Source organism: Geotrypetes seraphini, chromosome 12 (assembly GCF_902459505.1).
Source record: "Geotrypetes seraphini chromosome 12, aGeoSer1.1, whole genome shotgun sequence".
In the NCBI taxonomy this organism is placed as follows: Eukaryota; Metazoa; Chordata; class Amphibia; order Gymnophiona; family Dermophiidae; genus Geotrypetes; species Geotrypetes seraphini.
In genome coordinates this window covers 107,111,204-107,133,589 of record NC_047095.1, presented here as the reverse complement: position 1 = coordinate 107,133,589, position 22,386 = coordinate 107,111,204, and the positions used below count along the sequence as shown (strand labels likewise).

At 37.3% G+C, this 22,386-nt stretch overlaps 1 protein-coding gene across 1 annotated transcript in view; it reads right to left on the bottom strand.

Moving 5' to 3' along the window:
• Positions 1 to 1,099: 1,099 nt before the first annotated feature.
• LOC117346256 (vomeronasal type-2 receptor 26-like) overlaps positions 1,100 to 22,386 on the bottom strand; it is a 42,201-nt gene continuing 20,914 nt past the window's right edge. Inside the window, exons 4-6 of the mRNA XM_033915658.1 lie at positions 8,208 to 8,435; positions 7,302 to 7,428; positions 1,100 to 2,004 (exon numbers count right to left, since the gene is read on the bottom strand). Of these exons, the coding sequence (XP_033771549.1) occupies positions 1,100 to 2,004; positions 7,302 to 7,428; positions 8,208 to 8,435 (1,260 nt within the window). The remainder of the gene's footprint in view (positions 2,005 to 7,301; positions 7,429 to 8,207; positions 8,436 to 22,386) is intronic.

The following is a 22,386-nucleotide window of genomic DNA, read 5'->3' as shown; positions in this document are numbered from 1 at the left end:
GTCTGGCCGGCAGGCCAATTTCCATCTGAATAAAATGGGCCTGCCCCTTCTTGGTACATGTGGGTTGCACCAGGGAAAGGCCTAAGGTCTGATTGGCCCAGGTGTCTAAGGCCCCACCCATAGGCACATGGGCCAACCTAAAATTCTGGATGGCCCAAGATCCTAAGGCCCTGCCCATGGGAGGGGTCTTAGGCATGAGCCAACCTAAGATTCTGGTTGGCCCAGGTGCCTAAGGCCCATCTTATGGATCCAATGGGTGGGACCTTATGTGTCTGGGCCAATCAGGCCTTACGTCTTTCCCTGGTACATCCCACAATACACTGGGAAGGGGCAAACCCACCTCATCTCTCCTGCCGTGATCTACGGGGGAGTTCCAGCAGGAGGGATTGGGCATCCCTCCTGCCGGGTTATCGTTCGGGGGATGGGTGACTGCGGCCGCTAAACTTATCACAGCAGGGAAATCCTTTGCTGTGATAAGCTTAGTGTCCGCATCTATTTACAGTGTAGGCCAGCATTCTGCTAGCCTACCTTGCATGTGTCTCCCGCTGACTTAGGGAGACACGTGCAGGTACCTAGGTCCACTTAAGGCTACTTCTAGGCCAAACCATGCCCATACCTAGCCTTAGGTGAGCTTATGCGGGCTTGTGTGACTCCCAAGGCTCCCAGAGGTGCCTTCAATGTAGGTGGCCTGCCTCGGGAGTTTTTTTTTTAAATGTGCATCCTGATTGGCTGCTTAGACAGTGGTAAGATTCATATCCCTACAATCGGGACACCATTTATAGAATCTAGGCCACAGTGTGTACTAAACTATAATGCATAACTTTGCTAAAAGGTATTCCCTCTACAGAAAAAACAGCCACTAACAAGTGCCATTGTGGGATCCTGGAGAGGATGAGATATAAAACTAACTAACTAAATATTTTCCCTCATCTAAATTCTTTTTGGATTCACAGACAACACATAGCAACTGAAATACCTTCAAATATGTATATGTAATTGAAAGTAATAACAACAAAACAATGAAACAGTAAAATAATTTATTGTTTAATTTGAGATACTCTAGTTTTCTTTAATGAAAGTAATGCTATTTTTAGACATTTTAAGTCTTTACATATCTTGTTAGATACTTCTTGCTGTTCTTCTCAGGTTTCAGTAGAACTACAAAGCATTTTGGAATAAAAATACAGCCAAGCAATCCTGCGCTGGAGGCCAGGATAGCAAATATCTCCACTGCTACCATGTACTTGCCCCTGGTGCTCAGGTATGTTGGGATAAAAGCCACCCAGACGCTGCAGAAAACCACCATGCTGAAGGTTATGTGTTTGGCCTCATTGAAAGTATCGGGTAGATTTCTTGCAAGGAAAGCAACAACAAAACTGATACCAGCAAGCAATCCCAAGTAACCAAGAACACAATAAAATCCAATTATTGACCCTTCATTACATTCAATTACTATTGTTCCTATTTCTGATTCAGTGTTATGATATGGGAATGGAGGAGCAGTACACAACCAGACAAGACAAAGAAGGGCTTGAAGAAGAGAACAGCAAAGAACTATTGAATTTGACACACTAGAATTCATCCAGCTCCGGAGCTTACTTTTGGGCTTGGTGGCTTGGAAGGCAATGACCACAGTGATGGTTTTTGCAAGTACTGAGGAGAGGGAAATAGAGAAAGTGATGCCAAAGGCAATCTGTCGAAGAATGCAGGTCAGTTTATCAGGCTGGCTAATGAATATTAATGAACAGAGGAAACAGAGCATAAGGGAGATGAGGAGAATATAGCTCAGGCTACGGTTGTTTGCTTTGACTATGGGAGTATGCCGGTATTTAATGAAGATTCCCATAATAAGACTGTTGATGAAACATAAGAACATACTGACAACAGTCAAAGATATCCCTAAAGGTTCCTTATAGGACAGGAAGATTATTACTTTTGGGATGCAGGCATCTCTCTTCCAATTGGACCATTGGTTCTCTGGGCACTTTTTACAGATATCCATATCTAAAAAAGAAGAAGAGTGTCTCATTTTTCTCAAAATGCATCAAAGAAGGATATTGACTGAAAATAAGTTTTCTTATAATTAGGGATATACAGTCAAAGCTCGGTTTGCAAGTAACCCAGTTTGCGAGTGTTTTGCAAGACGAGCAAAACATTCTCGCAAATCTTGGCTCGCAAACCGAGCATTGGCTTGATTTGCGAGCACCCCCTATCCCGAGAACTGGCATCCTCCCCCCACTCATGAATGCCCCTCCTCCCATGTGAACCAGCACCCCTCGCCCGAACAGCATTCAGCCTTACCCCATCTGGCACCGGCACGCAGCCCATAGGATGTGCCGGTGCTGGTGAAAGAAGTTCCTGCCTCTTGCCTGGGTCTTGAGCATTTGCACATGCTCAAGGCCTTCTGGTTCTCGCTTGTTTGGAGTTCTTATGCTTTCAGGTGGACTTTCTGGGACACCAGGCCACCCAGTGGTATAAATTGATAGCTGGATTTATTAAGAAGAAGACTGGTTTGAGGGACATTTGGAGCATTGAGATTAAGCATCAATTTACTGCATCTCAATGGCCACGAATTTGGACTTGGAGGATGAGATGTACAGTGTCTGCATCTATGAGACAAACTTGTTTTCTTTTGTTATTGTATAGAGCATTATGGACCCCTGTTCAGTTACAAAAGTTGGATAGCTCTAAGTCTAATAGATGTTGGCATTGTCATCTTGAAGCAGGGAGTTTAGACCATTTATTGTTCTATTGTCAATTTATTATGGCTTTTTGGAAATCAATTTGGGGCCAAATTAATTGTTTATTAGAATACCCGGTGGCATTGATCTATGATACTATATTATTTGGCATGTCAATGAGAGCAAAGAGTCAAATAATATTAAGCTTTTGCTTATAATGACAAGGGTCACCATACAACAAATTACTTGTAACTAGAAGAACTGGAGTAGACTGAATTATAATTTTTGGTGGAACTCATTGTGTCATATATATAAAATGGAAAGAGTAATAGCTACACAGCAGGGGTATTTAAGGAAATTTCAAGATGTGTGGGAGCCGTTAACAAAATATTGTAATGAATAGATGCCATTTTTTCCCTTAAATTTATAAGTTCAATATTCAGGGTAGTGGAGGGATAATTTTTAGTATATCATATAAAAATATTTGTTATGAAAGGCTGGGAAGGGAGGGAGTTAAGGTTATATGATTTGTATTATTGCTGAATATTAAGTGATATATTTAATATTAAAATGTTTTAACTTACTGTCACACTTATTGTAAGTTTGAAAATTAATAAAGATTTAATAAACTTGCTTAAATTAGTCTTTACCTCAATTGTTTTGCATCTTTGAATCTGAGATAGTGGTCTTTCTTCTGATATGGCTTCTAAATTTTCCAAAACCGATGGATCAGCACTTACTTTGTCTTCTAGAAGACTCAAACCAGAACCTGTGATACCGGAGAAGGCTCACACCATGCCTCTCCCTCCTGATCTACTTGATAATACATCACTTGCAGAGGACCTACAATTACTCTAAAGATCTCTTAGAACAGCACTCTTAAACCTAGATACTTGTTTATGCTGCAGATCATATTTCATCATCAATGGATAATTTAAAATCCTGACCACCATTAATATAACATTTTTAAACATGAAAGGCCTGTCAAGCCCCATCAAATGGAAAAATTATCCTCTATTTAAATAAACTCCACTCTGATATATGCTTCCTCCAAGAGTCACATATTAATTTCTGCTGAGGCTGCTAAACTTGCTAATGGAGTATTCATCCAATGTTTCACCTCTCCTGCCTCAGGAAAGAAAAATGGCTTGATAACTCTAATTTGTAAGACTTGTCCTTTTCAACTGACTTCACAATTTTCTGAATCTCAGGGCCATTGGCTTTGATTAGAGGAACAAAATATGGACAAACTACTCCATCAAAACTGTCAACAAAAGACAAAGAGCAAAAAGTGGAGCGGGTATATAGTCTTTTCCATAAATTCTCAAAAATGTATTATTTCATCAGCTTTATGTTTGTTCTCAACACTTTCTATTGTGTGCTGACTGAATGAATCATATAACCATTATAAAGTTCTCCTTTTGAAGGGTGGAATGACCTCAGACTCCCCATTTCCAACTCACAACAGAGCAGTGCATGCTGGACCATTAACTGGGTGTCTTATTGATCATAGGTCAACCACCCCCCTCCAGATATAATATAAATGCAACCAGCCAATTCATTAAATAGGAACTTAGCTTTAAATTGATATTTCAGGTCAAAACTTTTGATCTTTGATCTCAACGGGGCCTGTTTCACCTTAAGCTTCCTCAAGAGATAAGGGGATAAATCATCTTGCTTTAGCATCCCTCCTGCTGTGATGGTTAGGAGTAGGGATGCTGGGCAGGAGGGACAGGGCATCCCTCCTGCTGCAATCGTTCAGGGGGGATGGGTGACCACAACCATGGCCAGTAAACTTATCATGGCAGGGAAATCCCTTGCTGTGATAAGCTCAGCAGCCATGTCTACTTACAATATAGACCAACATTTTACTGGCCTACATTGTATGTATCTCCTGCTGGCCTAGGGAGATGTGTATGGCCACCTAGGTCTGCCTAAGGCTACTTCTGGGCCAATTCACGCCCTTGCCTAGCCTTAGGTGAGCTTAGGTGGGCTTGAACACTTCCCTAGGCTCCCGGATGCACCTCCAATGTAGGCGGCCTAACTAGGGAGGTTGATTTTGTAAAATGTGCATCCCAGTTGGCTGGTTAGACAGTGGTAGGACACCTACTGCCACCTACAATTGGGACACCATTTATAGAATTTGCCCCTATATGTAAAATATTTTCTATTTTTGTTCCTATCTCATACAACTATTGTACTGCGCTGTCGCACAAAACTCGAATGCACTCTTATGAACCAATTCTTCGAGATTAACCGGGATCTCAAGTGCTCACAGCCATAGTATTGAAGTATTTTTCAAAATGAATGGCCGATACTGTGAGGTATCATTGAACCCTTATGTAATCTCTTTCTCTTATTACTTATATTATGTGCATTTTATTAGTTTTTCTTTTTTCTTTTATAAAATATATAAATATATAAATTGCTTGCTCTGCTGTCCCATATAGTGTGAAATCACTTATCTTTTTTTCTTTCTTAGTGTTTCTCCTGATGTTTATTCACTTTACGGAAGATCTCCGTTTCGCACCCAAATTTTACCACGGGGCTTCGTCAGGAAAGCGATATCATTCACTCGCTTCTATTCATGACATGAATTTATTTCAGACTAAAGAGTCGACTCAATTCTGGATGACTTCTTCTTTATCTGCATGCCCAGCTACTACTGATCGGAGATCGGAGATCAGTAGTAGCTGGGCATGCAGATAAAGAAGAAGTCATCCAGAATTGAGTCGACTCTTTAGTCTGAAATAAATTCATGTCATGAATAGAAGCGAGTGAATGATATCGCTTTCCTGACGAAGCCCCGTGGTAAAATTTGGGTGCGAAACGGAGATCTTCCGTAAAGTGAATAAACATCAGGAGAAACACTAAGAAAGAAAAAAAGATAAGTGATTTCACACTATATGGGACAGCAGAGCAAGCAATTTATATATTTATATATTTTATAAAAGAAAAAAGAAAAAATAATAAAATGCACATAATATAAGTAATAAGAGAAAGAGATTACATAAGGGTTCAATGATAGCTCACAGTATCGGCCATTCATTTTGAAAAATACTTCAATACTATGGCTGTGAGCACTTGAGATCCTGGTTAATCTCGAAGAATTGGTTCATAAGAGTGCATTCGAGTTTTGTGCGACAGCGCAGTACAATAGGTGGATAGTGAGTTTCACAATAATAGATTGAGTGCCTATCTCATACAAAACAATTGTTTTAAAGAATAATTATCTTTACAAACATATATCTGACACAGATTGCTTCCTGTTAAACACTCTTCTTTCACTTCCTCTGAAAATCAAATTCCTCTAGGAAAGATCTCCGGAATTTGTTTTATGATAATTGGTGGAAATTGACCTGCTTGACTTACAGATATGAATATTATTATGACAAAACAAATGACTCTGTTAGTAAATTCAATCAGAAATGGTCTACACTAAGAGTGTATTTATCTACCTTAAGTGTTTCTGAATAATATGCCATGTGTATACTTTGCTATTCATTTGTGATGCCTTCATTCACAGATGTTCCCATTCTTTTTTCTTTCTTTTATCAAAAGATTTTCTTTTCTCTTTGAATTCTTATACTGCATTGTATCACTTCTCTTGTATATATATATTTTGCTGCTGTAAGTTTTAATAACTTCAATAAATAAAGACAAAAAAAATTTACATTAAAATAAGAAAATTGCTTAAGACTTCATATTTCATTTCCAAATAAACCCCTTTTTTTACTAAGGTGCACTATGCTTTTTAACACACGATATTAGCGAGCGCTAATCATGCACCAAACACTAACGCATGCATGTAATCCTAAGGACGCATTAGTGGTTAGCGCAAGCGTTGATTTTGCACATGCTAAACACGCGCTAAAACGCTTTAGCGCACCTTTGCAAAAGAGGGCCAAAATCACATTTCTATTATTAGGCTCTGACTACTGCTAATGCAATTCTCTGCTGTAACAGACCAAAGGAAGAACATTGTCACTTGTAGAATTAATGGAGACAATTACAACAAATGATAGAATAATATGCAGAATTGAGACTAGGAATTTTCTGCCTTAATTTTCCCCCCTCCTTTACAAAACCACACTAGTGTTTTTAATGCCAGCCACTGTGGTAACAGCTCCAACACTAATAGAATTCCTATGATTGTCTGAGCTGTTACCACCATGGCTTGCACTAAAAATGCAAATGTGGCTTTGTAAAGGAGGGGTAAATGACTTCTGTAGACAGGGGAAACACATGAATGAGGCATTCAAGTGCTTGGAATTTGCAGCAAAAAATGCTACTCTGATCAGCCCCACAAAGGAGGATTTTTGCAATATCATCCCAAGGACAAAAACCCCATTTGTCTCATTTGGTATTGGCCCTGTAACATCATATGTAACAACTGGTTGTACCTTTCTTAGCTGTAGTAAAAAATGAAGGCTGTCCATATAAGAAGTGCAGCTGATTCAGGTGATGGTATGTATATATATATATATTTTTTTTTTTTTTTGCAATAATGGGAACAACTATTGAAGCTCATATTCTTCTCCCAGTGTCAGGATCCTACCAAGCTATAGTTGCACCTGTATCACTCATCCATAGGAGGTTAATATGCTACATATCACTCACCACTTTGGCTGGAGATCTCTCCAACTGGACATGGAATACAGTCATAGCAGCAGACAGGCTTTTCTTTTCTGGTTGATTTCCTAAATCCAGGAGGACAACTCTGGCTGCATTTAGACTGTGGAGGTACCTAACAATTAGAAAAAAATGGATATATTGGGATAATGGTTTTTAAAATGAAGTGTTTTTCCAAATGTCAATATTCTTGAGGATGTCACTGACCTCGACTAGATTAAATAAAAAGAGAACTTTATGGGGACCACAGGAGGAATTGGTGATTGGTAGATTGGTGCTGGTTTAACCAGATGAGAACATGGAGTGTAAAGAGAAAGGGAGGTGCTAGAGGACCAGAAAAGGCAGTACATGCAAATAAATGTCATACTTATTTCTTGGAGAAATCTTGAAATTCTTAGATTGAAGCTCATGGGGACTGAAGAAGTCTCCCTATGTCAAGGTACAATATTATTTCCATAAAGGAATGGAGTTCTGCATAGAAACTAGCAATCAATATTATCAATATTAATGAAAAATGACAAGTCATGATAATATTGTACTATACTTAAGATTAGTTGCACGTTTGGTCCAAAGTGAAAGCGATGGGGTGAAGTTCTAGGTATCATTGTGGAAATATTTGAGTACTGAATTTATGTCCTATCATGTCTCAACTTGATCCCTCCTGATGCACTCTTTGGAGGAATTTTCACTCCTCAACATTATCAAGATATAAATATTGCCACTATTATTGATCTAAACCTGATTTGCAGGGTTTATAACTCTGCTATATTGACATAAGGTTGAATTATAGCAGTCAGTAACATTGCAGAACTTCTCACAATTGATACACAGAATATATGATATTTGGTTGGCTTCATGCTTTCTGTTAATGGTAGAATATTACTTGAATCTGACCTTAGTGAATCCACTCCCCCACTCAATTGCTTTCTCATTGATGATGAAATCCTGCCCTGGGAGAGCATAAGGGTTATAACTTCCAACAATATCAGTCCTTACTGTCCCATTGTATAGATAGACTGAATTTATAATTTCATAACCAATGGAGAAATCACCTTTCTCATCAAAAAATATCTCTTCACCCATAATGTTCTTGAAGTGGATACTCTTCATATGATGATGAAGCTAAAGAATGAGGGAAGGATTTTCAGTAGTGTTCTTAAATGCCAAGTTATTCATATAAAGCTCATATAAAATGAAACACATTTTCTTTTAAAAAAAATTAGAAAATACAATTATTAAAGAATGTTCAAATAATTATATAGAAATAATCTAAAATTAATGGGGATCAGTCTTGATATACTGCTTTTTCTGTGTGATTACAAAGTGGTTTCAACTAACAATAGTGCCACTTTTATTCAAAATGCAATTTCTTATGTTAAATATTCAATTCATGACCAATTAACTAATTTGCCAATATAAATAAATATAAATAAAGTGCTCAATGCCACCACCAGGTCATTGCTAATGCAGTTCAGACCACGATAGTTTTGGGACTATCATTGCACTTTATTGTTCCCTGCCTTCCATAAAGCATAGTGTGCAATGGCTTGGATGTTACTCAAAAAAATCACTGGTCTTCCAATTAGAGAATGACACAGAGAAAAAATATGTCCCCATCACTGCCCCACCATCCCCTTCACCGCTCCATCATCACCATTCCTTTCATCGCCCCGTCACCGTCCCGCAGCATCCATACAAGCCTCAGTACTGCAATATTTAGCTTATTCCTTCCTTTTAATCAAAGTTCTGGCTGCTGAACTGGTGAAAGAGATGTTCAGCTGGCAGGGCTTTGTTTATACGTTTTTATCAACACAACTAATCTACTAGTTAATCCTAAAGCAAAAAAAAGAAAAAGAAAATAAATATAAATATAAATTTTTTTCTACCTTTGTTGTGTGGTTTCTGCTTTCCTCAACTTCTCATTCAATTCCTTCCATCCACTGTCTGTCTTCTCTCTGTGCCTTCCATTTGCTCTGTTACTGTGCCTCCCCCTTCAACCCCCCCAATTGGTCTGGTACCCATCTTCTTCCTTCCACTCCCCCATAGTCTGGCATCTCTGTCTTCTTCCCTTTCAGCATCTTCTCCCCACTCACTCTTCCCCATTCCCTTCAGTGTCTTCTCCCCACTCTGTCATCCCCATTTCCCTTCAGCGTCTTCTCCCCACTCTCTCTTCCCCATTTCCATGCGCCTTCTCCTCACTTCCTCTACCCCACCTTCCCCAGGTCCCAGTTTCAGCATCTGTTTTTCTCCACCCCACCTTTCTTCCCTATAAGTACAAATAATAGTTCCCATCGGAGGTTTGTTTAGAGTTACAAAGTGGTTTATATTTTTTAGACAGGTACTTATTATGTACCTGGGGTAATGAAGTATTAAATGATCTGCCCAGATTAATAAGAAGCTGCAGTAGGAATTGAACTCACAATCTCAGTGTACTGAGGCAGCTGCTCTAACCACTATTTATTTGTTTTTTTATTCCAATTTTTATCTCATCCACCCAAAAAGCTCAGAACGGGTTAAAAGAAGACAGACACAAAATAGGTCCACAGATATGACACTTCAGAAGTACATAGAAGGAGCATAAAGGGCTAGAGTCCAATTGATGGAGTCCTTTCTACGGAGTCTGTTTGTTGTAGTTATTATTGACCACCCATCCACTTATCTATGAATAAAGCTAAATGATTAATAACATAGTCTGAGAAGGTACATGTGAGAGAGCTTATTATTATTAGATTATTTATACAAACATCCCCCAATATTTAGAAATATAGAAACATGATGTCAGATAAAGGCCAAATGGCTCATCCACCATGCCCATCTGCAGTAACAAGTTTCAAGTTTATTAATGATTAGATTAATTGTCTATCTTGGTTTCTAGGCGATGTACATTAAAATATGGAGACATAAAAAATAAACATTTGAAACAAGTTACATAGATCAAGACAGACTCACAATTACACAAAAGGGAAGAGGGTATAACTACAAAAAAAATTTAAAGAAGTAAACATAAACCAGTTAAGACAAAAGGGAGTAAGGAAGAAGAAGTTTACTCTTAGATCGTCTTTGAAGAGGAAACATTTCAATACCCCTTTAAATGTATCTAATTTTTTTTCCTCCCTGAGGTAAGAGGGCAAAGAATTCCAAATGAGAGGTGCTGTCACAGAGAATATTATTGTATGGTGAGTATTAATAATCTTTAGTGATGGAACAAACAATATATGTTGGGCAGTAGACCTGAGTGATCTGAGGGGATCATTATCTCTTCCATTATCTCTTCTTCTCTATAAGATTTTCCATGTGTCTATCCCATGTGATCTTGAATTCAGACATGGGCTCTGTCTCTACCACCTCTTCTGGAGACTGTGCCACACATCTACCAACCTTTCTGTAAAAAAGTATTTCCTTAGCTTACACCTGAGCCTATCATCACCTCTTAACTTTATCCTATGCTCTCTCATTCCAGAGCTTCCTTTCAAATGAAAGAGATTTGACTCATACACATTTATGTAAGAACATAAGAATTGCCATCATGCCCAGCAGTCCGCTCACATGACAACCCATAGGTCAAAGACCACTGTCCTATTTGAATATAGCCTTACCCTCCAGGGATTCAAGAAAGGGTTAGATAAGTTCCTGCTGAATCAGAATGTACGCAGGTGTTTTCCCCTATAACAGCCTCTGGAAGAGCATTCCAGATTTCTACCACTCTCTGGGTGAAGATGAATTTCCTTACGTTTGTACGGAATCTATCCCCTTTTAACTTTAGAGAGTGCCCTCTTGCTCTCTTCATCTTGGAGAGGGTGAACAATCTCTTTCTCTACTAAGTCAATTCCCTTCAATATCTTGAATGTTTCAATCATGTCCCCTCTCAGTCTCCTCTTTTCAAGGTAGAAAAAGGCCCAGTTTCTCTAGCCTCTCATTGTATGGCAACTCCTCCAGTCCCTTAACAATTTTTGTCACTCTTCTCTGGACCCTTTCAAGTAGTACTATGTCCATTTTCATGTATGGCAACCAGTGTTGGCCACAGTATTCCAGGTGGGGGCGCAGAGTGTGTGCTTAATAGGAGTGGGGGGAGGGGGAGACTGTAGTTAAGATGGCTCAGTTTAAATATGGTGCGTAGGCTGCTGGAGCCTAAAGTACAGGAAAGCTATGCCCTACAGCTTGAGTGGTATTTAAAAATCTCTATCATATCTCCCTTCTCCTGCCTTTCCTCCAAAGTATACATACTGAGATTAAGTATGTCACCTATATGCCATTGTGGGTGTTACAGGCACAGCTCCTTTGCAAATAGCAAAAAATTGTGGACAACTTTAAGTCTGACTCTAAACCACCCTACCTCCTAGGCCCCTCAAGACCTTACCTTTAAATCTCTGGTGGTCTAGCAGTAAAACAGGACAGGAATGATCTTCTTACATACCTACCCCATTCAAAGCCACAATCAATAATGCTGCAAAGTAAAATCTAAGTCCAAACAAATTTATGAAACATTAATTAAAGATAACACCAATCTTAGGAGAAAGTTAGAGTCCTTGGAAAACTTTTCCCGTGGAAATAATCTAAGATTGGTAAATTTCCCTAAGGTCTTAACGATAACACCTCGGGAGATGCTGAAAAGATATATGATGGAAATTTTGGGCTTGTCTGAAAATATGATACCACCATTTACACAAGTTTATTATCTTCCTATTAATCAACGGAAACAACAACAAGAGGTTGAACAGAAAAACTTGGATGTGACCACTTTACTGGAATCCTCGAATATTGAAAAGGCAGTCCCAGCAACCCTATTATTAACAGTGGCATTGGCCCCGGACAAAAACTGATTACAGAGACTCTTTTTTAAAAATAAACTGAAAATATTCTTAGGAATGCAGATACAAATGTATCCTGATCTTGCCAGAGAAACCCAGAGGCGTCGTAAAGAATTTATATTATTAAAGCCAGGGGTGTTGGCCTTAGGGGCAACTTTTTATTTACGTCACCCATGTAAATGCATAGTGTATTATTCTTCTCAGAAATTTGTTTTCTTTGATCCTTCCCAGCTGGTGACCTTTCTGTCGCTGTCTCGCTTGGATAAAGAAAAGGAACTTGCCCTAGATTGGAAGTTTTTTGGGGAACTTTGAGCCCAGCTTAGATTAATCTTAGCATTCTTTGTTTCCTTTCTTAATTTAAACTGTCCCTTGTACATCTAGATCCTCAAAGTGGACTTGAGTATAAAAATTTAAGTAATATAATGGAGTTTTGCTTTTTCTTTTTTGAAAATATGGATATGTATTATTTATTTGCTTCTTTGTATTTTGGACTTAAATATGATGTACATGGTTATGTATCCCTAAACTTAAATTTTACTTTCTGTACAAGTTTATACTTGATAATCAATTATAAAATGATAAATAAATAATAATTTTTTTAAAAAAATCTTGGTTTACGAGCATAATTCATTCCAGAAGTATGCTTGTAGTCCAAAGCACTCGTATGTCAAAGCAAATTTCCCAATAAGAAATAATGGAAACTCAGATTATTCATTCCCCAACCCAAAAACTTTAATACAAAATACTATACGTACTTGTATTGCAAGACCTCACTCATTTAGAACAGTTACTACACTCCTGCAGCATCAGAGAGAGAACCATCAGCTCAGTTGTGATGTGTGTATACTGTTCAGTATGGGTTTCTTTATTAGTGCTTATTATATCTTATGGATATAAAATGTATATCATAATGAGCTTTTTGAAGATTTGACTATTAAATTAAAAATTTATAATAGTTATGGGATAGGGTGGGGGGAGGGATATAGATTGATTTGTTTCTTGAAAGAGTATTAAGTGATGTCTTAAATATAAAATGTATTTAATTTGTATTGCACTTAATGAAAATGTTGAAAATTAATAAAAAACTTTAAAAAAGATATTGCTTATATGTCAAGTTAAACTTTAATAAAATGTTTTGCTTTTCTTGCAAAACACTTGCAAACAAAGTTACTTGCAATCCAAGGTTTTACTGTATTTGTTTGCCTGATCTAATACTGATTTAGCTCTCAGTATTAGATCAATCTAAAATGTTTCTGTACTATGTTCATTTCTGAACCCATGTTGAGAGGTCAATAATAAATTCCATTCTGAAATTTATATTGGGTGACAACTACAAACTCTACAATGTTGTCATCAAGTTTCAACTTTCAAGTTTATATTAAATTTCTTATACCACCCAATCAATCTTCTAGGTGGTGTACAAAATCATAAAAACATACTTTATCTAAAATACAAATTTAAGATAACAATTTATCTAACAATACCAATAACTTTCGGATATTTTTAAAACAAAGATAAACAGGAACAAAAGGTAAAAGGGCAAGAACTACAATAGTCAAAGTAAAAGAGAACAATTAGGGAGAAAAACAATAGGAGGGGCAGCTATAAGTAAAGTTGAACTCAATTGCCCTTAGATTTTTGGCTACCATTTTGTGCGTGCGCTAAAAACCCTAGCGCACCTTCGAAAAAGGAGCCCTTAATTTCTCTGAAGTATAACAGCAAATTCTTCTAATTTTTATAGACAAAAATCCTATAATTTATAATCAAGACATTGGGGTCCTTTTATCAAGCCATGCTAGCGAGGTTAGCGTGTTGGACATTTCATCACGCGCTAACTCTGCGGCCCGCTAAAAAACGAATGCCTGCTCAATGCAGGCATTAGCGACTAGAGCAGCAGGTGGTTTAACACGTGGTATTATGCACGTTAAACCCCTACCGCAGCTTGATAAAAGGACCCCATGTTTCACAACAAGTCTCATTTGTAGACCAAAGACAAATTGATGTTCCCAATTGTCATATAAATCTAATGATATAAAGGACCATTTTCAATATGACATCTAAGACCAACTTTGGATGTTTTTAGCAGTGTGTACAAATATTGGATAGTGAAAATGTCCATTTTCAAAACTGCAAAATGTCTGATTTTGTAATGACCATTTTTTAGACTTGCTAACCCTTATGGCTTCTTTTTAGTGCATGCTAACTATGCATTAAACGCTAATGCTTGCATGCTAGTCTATGGATGCATTAGAAGTTAGTGCGTGTGTAGATTTAGTGCCTAAAACGCTAAGCACACCTTAGTAAAACAGGGGGTAAATGTATTTATCTTTTTTGACCATTTTTGAGGAACAAAATGTTCAAATGCAAAATGCACAGAATAAGCCATTGGAACATAGGATGGTCAATCACTATTAGTAGACTGGCCACCAATCAGAGCAGTGTAGTGAACTTCACATAAAAGGTTCCAGGTACACATATCACCATAATCCCCTTACATTAAACTAAACTAAACTAAAACTTAGCTTTGTATACCAGGTCATCATCAAAAGAAGCTCAACATGGTTAACAACAATTAATAAAAATATACCAAAATTGCAAGAGAATTAATTTTTAAAATATTTTGCAAATAAGAAAGTTTTTAAAGATTTGCGAAAAACTTGGAAAAAACTAGGACATCGCAAAGTTAAATGAAGTTCATTCCATAATTGAGAAAATTTAAAACCAAAGAAAGACTAAAATACTTAATTCCTTTCCTAAAAGGGAGGGAAAGCTTAAATTGTTGAGTACCTCTCGCATAGGAAAATCTGTAAACATTCCATGATTGAGGAACAAAAGAAGCAAACATACTATATAAAATCTGAAAAATAATACATACACATTTAAATAGAATTCTAAGATGATCCGGGAGCCAATGGAGGCTCAAAAACAAAGGAGTCACGTGGTCGAACTTGCTCTTTCCATATATCAACTTTGCAGCGGTATTCTGAATCAATTGCAACTTTTGAAGGCAGATCTTTGTGATACCAAGATAAATAGCATTACAGTAATCTAGCCGAGATGGGAGCTCAAGGCAGCCATTTACTATGAGCGATCTGCACGGGGCAGGAGCATGGAAAGATCGTTCCTGCCCCGAAAACCCACTAGATCACTAGGTAAGGCTTAAGGGGGGGCTTACAGGGCTTAAAATAGCTGGGGGAAGCGGGGGTTAGTGGCAGAACTGGCCCAAATATTATTTGTGGTTTTTTTTATATTCATGGGTTGGCACTGCACCTAACCCCCATGGATACGGAGGGATAAGTGTAGTTGCATTTAACTTCATTTGGACGGACATAGCCCAAGCTTGTAATCTGGAAACATGATTTATTTTAAAGACTAAATTGGTAATATTTGAATCAATCTCAATCAATATAAAGATATCATCTGCATAAGTATAAAGCGTTTCCCAAGGTGACAACTTAAAGGTGATCAGAGTAGTCATAAAAATTGAACAAGATTGGGAAAAGCGGAGAACCCTGTGGAACCCCATAAGGAGGCTGCCAGGAATTAGAAATATTACCTTCAATATTGACTAAGAACAAGACAGTAAAAATTTAGAAAACCAGTCAAGAACAACTTGATTAATTCCAATATCTGAAAGTAATTGAAGAAAAATATCATGATGCACTACATCAAATGCTGCAGATAAATCAAACTGAAGTAAAATAGAACATTTATTTTGCAGTCGTAGTTGTTGAATTTTAGAGAGAAGAGAAATCAATAAAGTTTCAGTACTAAAATTACAACGGAATCCATATTGGAAAAGTTGAAGTAATGAAAATTTCTCCAGATAATTGGTAAGTTGACCAACTACAATTGATTCTAACATCTTTGTCAACAAAGGTATATTGGCAATTGGTCGATAGTGAGAAGGAATAATAGGATCTAAGTCTGATTTTTTTCAGAAGAGGAAGAAGTGTCATTTTTATGACAGTGTCATTGTGAAAGTATCCATTTTCCAATGAATGATTTAGTAAAATGGTCAACCACGTTATAGCCTGAGAAGGAATGTTAAGGAAAAGATATGATGGAAAAGGATCCAGTGAATATTTACACTTTCTCAGCTTTTCACACATTTTGGAGACTTGGGGCCTATTTTACAAAGCCACGCTAGTGGCTGCAGCGTGGTAACAACCCCGAAGCCCATAGAGATTAAAAGGGCTTCAGGGCTGTTGCTGCATGGCTTTGTAAAACAAGCCCTTGGTGTTCGGATACAGAATTAAGAGAGCACCAGTAGTGATTAACTGGTATCTCCAAATTGGGATTTTTGGAATATGAAGAGAGATATCCAATATTTCCTACAGGGAAAGATTGCCTAATGAGAGAGATTTTATCCTGAAAAAAAACAAGCTAGAACTTCGGCAGAAGGAGATAATGATTGTTCAGACTTTGAGTCGGAATTAGTCAGAGAACGCCAGAGTTTAAAAAGAATGCTACTCTGATTATTGGATTTAGCTATTTTACATCCATAATAGGTTTTTCTTGCATTTCTGAGTTCAAATTATATTTTCTAATTGCATTGTATGGAAAGTCCTTCAAAACATACTGTTACCCAACTGTCTACCATCCCAATAGCCCTTATACCTGCAGGTGTCACTTATATGTCAGTACAGAAGGGTTTTTGTGGTCACACACTTTCCACCACAAATATCCAAGTTAAGGTGAGATATGTTTCTGGGTCCTCTTCTATAGGGTCTACCTCACTACCAGGCTGCTCCAGTTTGCTGTCTATGCCAGAAGGTGGTGGTTAATGGAATTCATTTGGAGGAAGGAAAGGTGAATAGTGGAGTCCCTCAGGGTTCAGTGCTGGGGCTTATCCTGCTCAATATCTTTTTGAGTGACATTGCTGAAGGGTTAGAAGGAAAGGTTTGCCTTTTTGCAGATGATACCAAGATTTGTAACAGAGTAGACACCAAGGAGAGTGTGGAAAACATGAAAAAGGATCTGCAAATTTAGAGGAATGGCAATTAAAATTCAATATAAAGAAATGCAGAGTAATGCATTTGGGGATTAGTAATCAGAAGGAGCCTTATGTGCTGAAAACACTGAGGAATAGAAACTCATGTAGAAGCTTAGAGGAATTCTACTCCTTGGCATTTTCAGACTGCTTTATAAGAGTGTCCCCTGAGGAAGGTGCCTCAATTATGCCAAAACTGGGATCCTTGTTGGCACAAAAGGTTAATTAGATTGAGAAACCGCTATCTAAAAGGTTTAAATAAATCAAGTAAATGAAGGAGAGAATCTCAAAATTGCCACTCCATGGATCATAGAAACTATCATCCAAATGGGAATTCATGGCGTGGATATCTTTCATTGATCCAAACATGACCTAACTTATCACTAATCAAAAAATTCCCTCATTACTCAAAAAAAATTTTCTTTTCAACTTGTTTTAGAATTTTTTAAAACTGTGTAAAATAACAATTCATTTTTTAGAATTTTATTAAAGCTATATAGAATAGTAATTCAATGTGCAATTATGCAAAAAGCTGTGCAAATAGCAACTCACTGAACTGTGCAAAAAAGTATTACAAAAGTGCAGTTATGCAGATGGCTGTGCAAAATATATGATATAGCTTATGAAGCTTAGATATAACAACAAAGCTTTAAGCCAAGCACTTATCTTATTAATAGCGGCATGCAATCTTTCACCGCTGAAGCCCGTATAATTTGTTCCAATGGGAACCCATTTTGCCGTTTAAGAGTGGCTTCCTCAGGGTTTTTCCGGGCAAAAAAAAGATTAAGGCATAAAGAAAGATTGTAAACCTTATATTCTGGTAACTAACTGGTAAAATAAGGCACAGAATACTTACGTGTGGCAGTAACTATCAAGTTGTTGTTACACACATTCTTTTTAAAAAATAGCGCTTATATCGGCACAATGCTAACACATGCGCAATATAGATTGAACTGTTTGCCTGTTTTGATTGGTTAAAAAGTTCCCTCTATCGAATAAAACAGCAATGTCATAAAAATAGTTTAAATGAAGACTGACCAATCTAATGTAGTATTGAGGCTGAAAGGGTGCATGCTTTTAAGAAGATGAATCCATCTCAACTCTCGTTGTTTTAATCTTTTAACCCTATCACCTCCACATTGTGCCTTGGGTTCATGGTCAATCGCTAAACATCGAAAATCACAGAAAGTATCTTACCATGCTCAATCGCTAAACATCGAAGATCACAGAAAGTATCTTACTTTCTGTGATCTTCGATGTTTAGCGATTGACCATGAACCCAAGGCACAACGTGAAGGTGATAGGGTTAAAAGATTAAAACAATGAGAATTGAGATGGATTCATGTCTTAAAAGCTGACAAGAAGGATAGCACAATGACCACAGAGGGCCCTCACAACAATCCAGGCCCCTCTAATCCACACCTATTGCATATACCATAGGCAGTCTCACAGGCCATACTCCTGCTGTGGAAGACATACCTACCAGCCACAAACCTAAAGCTCATTTAATACTTACACTACAGGCTCTACCATAACATATAAGAACATAAGAAAATAAGAATAGCCTTTACTGGGTTAAACCAATGGTCCATCAAGCCCAGTAGCCCATTCTCAAGATATCCAATCCAGGTCACTAATACCTAGCCAAAACCCAAGGAGTAGTAATATTCCTTGCTACCAATTCAGGGCAAGCAGTGTATTCCCCCATGTCTTTATCAATAACAGACTATGGACTTTTCCTCTAGGAACTTGTCCAATCCTTTCTTAAAACCAGCTATGCTATTCACTCTTACTACAACCTGACATTGTGTTCCAGAGCTTATATATTCTCTGAGTGAAAAAAATTCCTCCTATTGGTTTTAAAAGTACTTCTCTGTAACTTCACTGAGTGTCCCCCTAGTCTTTGTAATTTTTGATGGAGTTAAAAATCAATCAATTGTACCCGTTCTACTCTACTCAGGATTTTTTAGACTTCAATCATATCTCCCCTCAACCATCTCTTTTACCAAGCTGAAGAGCCATAACTGTTTTAGTCTTTCCTTATACAAGAGCAGTTTCATCTGCTTTATCATCTTGGTCGCTCTTCTTTGATCCTTTTCTAGTGCTACTGTATATCATTCTTGAGATAAGGAGACCAGCTTTGAACGCATTATTCCAGATGAGGTTGCACCATGGAGCGATACAGGGGTATTATAACATTCTTAGTCTTGTTAACAATCCCTTTTAAAATAATTCCTAGCATCCTGTTGCTTTTTTAACCGCTGCCACACATTAGGCAGAAGGTTTCATTGTATTGTCTACGATGATATCTAGATTATTTTCTTGGGCGCTAATCCTCATGGTGGACCCTAACATCCAGTAACTGTGATTCAGGTTATTTTTCCCAATGTGAATCACTTTGCATTTGTCCACATTAAATTTAATCTGCCATTTGGACACCCAGTCTTCCAATTTCCGAAGGTCCGCCTGCAATTTTTCACAATCCGCATGCGTTTTAACAACTTTGAACAGTTTAGTGTCATCTACAAATTTAATTACTTCACTTGTCGCTCCAATTTCCAGATCATTAATAAATAAGTTAAATAACAAGTTTCAAGTTTAATTAATTTTAATATACCAACCATCGACAATGCTGTTCTACTTCCCTCTCACACAGCCTACCCTGAGAACCCCCACCTAGACCTAATGTACAGTCACTCATACCACTCTGAACCCCATCAAGATTGAGTCTCTTACACAGACATACTCACACAAAGTAATTCTACCCTTAAATCCCAACCATCCTACTCTATAGAACTGAGAAGCCTGAAAGAAAATGCCAAAAGCTAGAAAGGACTTAGAGGAAATTGGTAGATCAAGCATTTAGAGACATATGGAGGAAAGAATATGCATATTATAGTAGACAAAAAAAAAATGTTACTCAAACATGATCAGGGTAGGCAAATTAGACTTAAGGAAGTTCAAAATTCTAACAAAACTAATAGACTGAATATCAGTGGCTGCTTCAAACATAGTTTCCCCATACCCAACTCTCTAGCATAATACTTTGCAAATAAGACAGAGAATATATTTAAATTATTTGTTAATATAGCAGACAATCAACTAGAAGATACTATTCTGGAAAGTAATTTATTGAATGTACCAGTGGACATAACATGAACAGTTGTTCAACAAGTTCACAACAACAGCACTAAGACCTCTGTTGATTAGACAATCTTAATTGAAATGCCAGCTAGATCTATGTTCATCCCATCTATACTGAGATATGCCAGAAGTTCTAAATTGGTTAGTCAAGATAATTAACTCTACGCTAGCACTTTATACTCAGAAATCCAAAATGAAAGAATATGAAAACAATAGCTCTGAGAATATATTTCAACATGAACTAGATGAGCAGATATATTAAAATATAGAAAACCATATGTAGCAACACTTTAGAAAAAAGATATAAAAAATAAACTCTTAAAGGGACAAGCCCTACACAGAGTTGTTTTAATTCTCATTAACCCATACAGGTTTTTTTTTCTGTAAAACATCCCAGGATTTCTCAAGTGCACATGTGATGAAAGTAAATCAACAAGTGTCCATATGGGTGAAAAAATTAAATATATCTCACAGTCTAGTTCATGTGATAATATCTACTTATATAATTTAGAGTGGTTTCAATATGTTAAGACTTGGCTTTGTTTCATAGACAATATCTTTTTATATATAGATTGGGCATGAAACCCTGTTAACCTCCTTCCTGGAATGGATAAATTCCTTGAACAAACATTTAAAGTTTTCTATGACTACAGATTACCATCAAATAGCATTTCTTGATGTTTTGATGTTGAAAAATTCCTATATTGGAGACTACAGTATATAGGAAATCTGTGGACACCAACAACTATTTAAGGTATATTAATTGCCATTCAACTCAATTAAAACAGTCTCTTCCTATCAGTCAATTTCTCCATATACGGAGATTATGTTCTACCACAATAGAATTCAAGAAACAAGCAGGAATATTAAATGATTGTTTCATACAGAGAGGTTATCCCCACCAAATATTGCAAAAGGCTTATATTCAGGCTCTATATGCTAATTGGGACTTATTGTTATGACCTTCAAATAGAAACTCTGAGGACAAGATGGTCTATGTGATTACCTTTTTAGATCAAGAATCTGCAATAGCAAGCAGCATAAAATGACACTGGCATGTTATGCAATTGATTCCATAATTTTAAGAACCACCATGTACTGTATAGCTTTTACTTGTCCAAGGAATGTGGATGATAGAGTGGTCCATTCTGTTTTTTCATCAAAATTGCATATGATCTATATTATATTGTATTGTATTTAAGAACATAATTGTCACTGCTTGGTCAGACCAGTGGTCCATCGTGCCCAGCAGTCCACTCCCGTGGTGGCCCCTAAGTTAGTGCCCTAACTGAGACCAGCCCTACCTGCATATGCTCTGGTTCAGCAGGAACTTGTCTAACTTTGTCTTGAATCCCTGGAGGGTGTTTTCCCCTATAACAGACCCTGGAAGAGCGTTCCAGTTTTCCACCACTCTCTGGGTGAAGAATTTCCTTACATTTGTATGGAATCTATCCATTTTTAACTTTAGAGAGTGCCCTCTCCTTCTTCCTACCTTGGAGAGGGTGAACAACCTGTCTTTACTTAGTCTATTCCCTTCATTATCTTGAATGTACTCAGTGGACAAATACTGGAACACAAAGGACATACACTCTCAGAGTCATTATGAATTGCACATCTTCTTGGGCCATGCATATAATTTTTTGTCCCTGCTTGTTAGTATATGTTGGGTAAACTCAGAGTCATACGTACAAGATTGATCAAACATAGGAGCAAGATTCACACTGTATCTCTGATCTTCTATGGTGCCACATTGTCAACAACTCAAACATTCTTTTAAAGACCTGAAATGGTGCATCATAGAAAAAATTCCAGATTGTTATAACAAAATGGCACATTTGCAACTCAAGGAACAATGTTGGATCATTGAATTGAAAACTGTTCAAATTCTGGGACTCAATGACTTCATTGAATGGTACTGCACTATCTGACATTCCTTAACTACATTTCCCAAGGTTCCATAGAACTGGCTATTCAGAAGGTCATGACATCAGCACATTTGTTGTATGTCATAATGTTTTTTTCTTTAACTGCAGTGTGTTCAGTGGTGTTTCCATGCTATCACAACATTTTTCAGTTTTGTATCCTTTTCATCCAGAGGTCAACGTCAACAGAAAGCAGTTCTCAAACT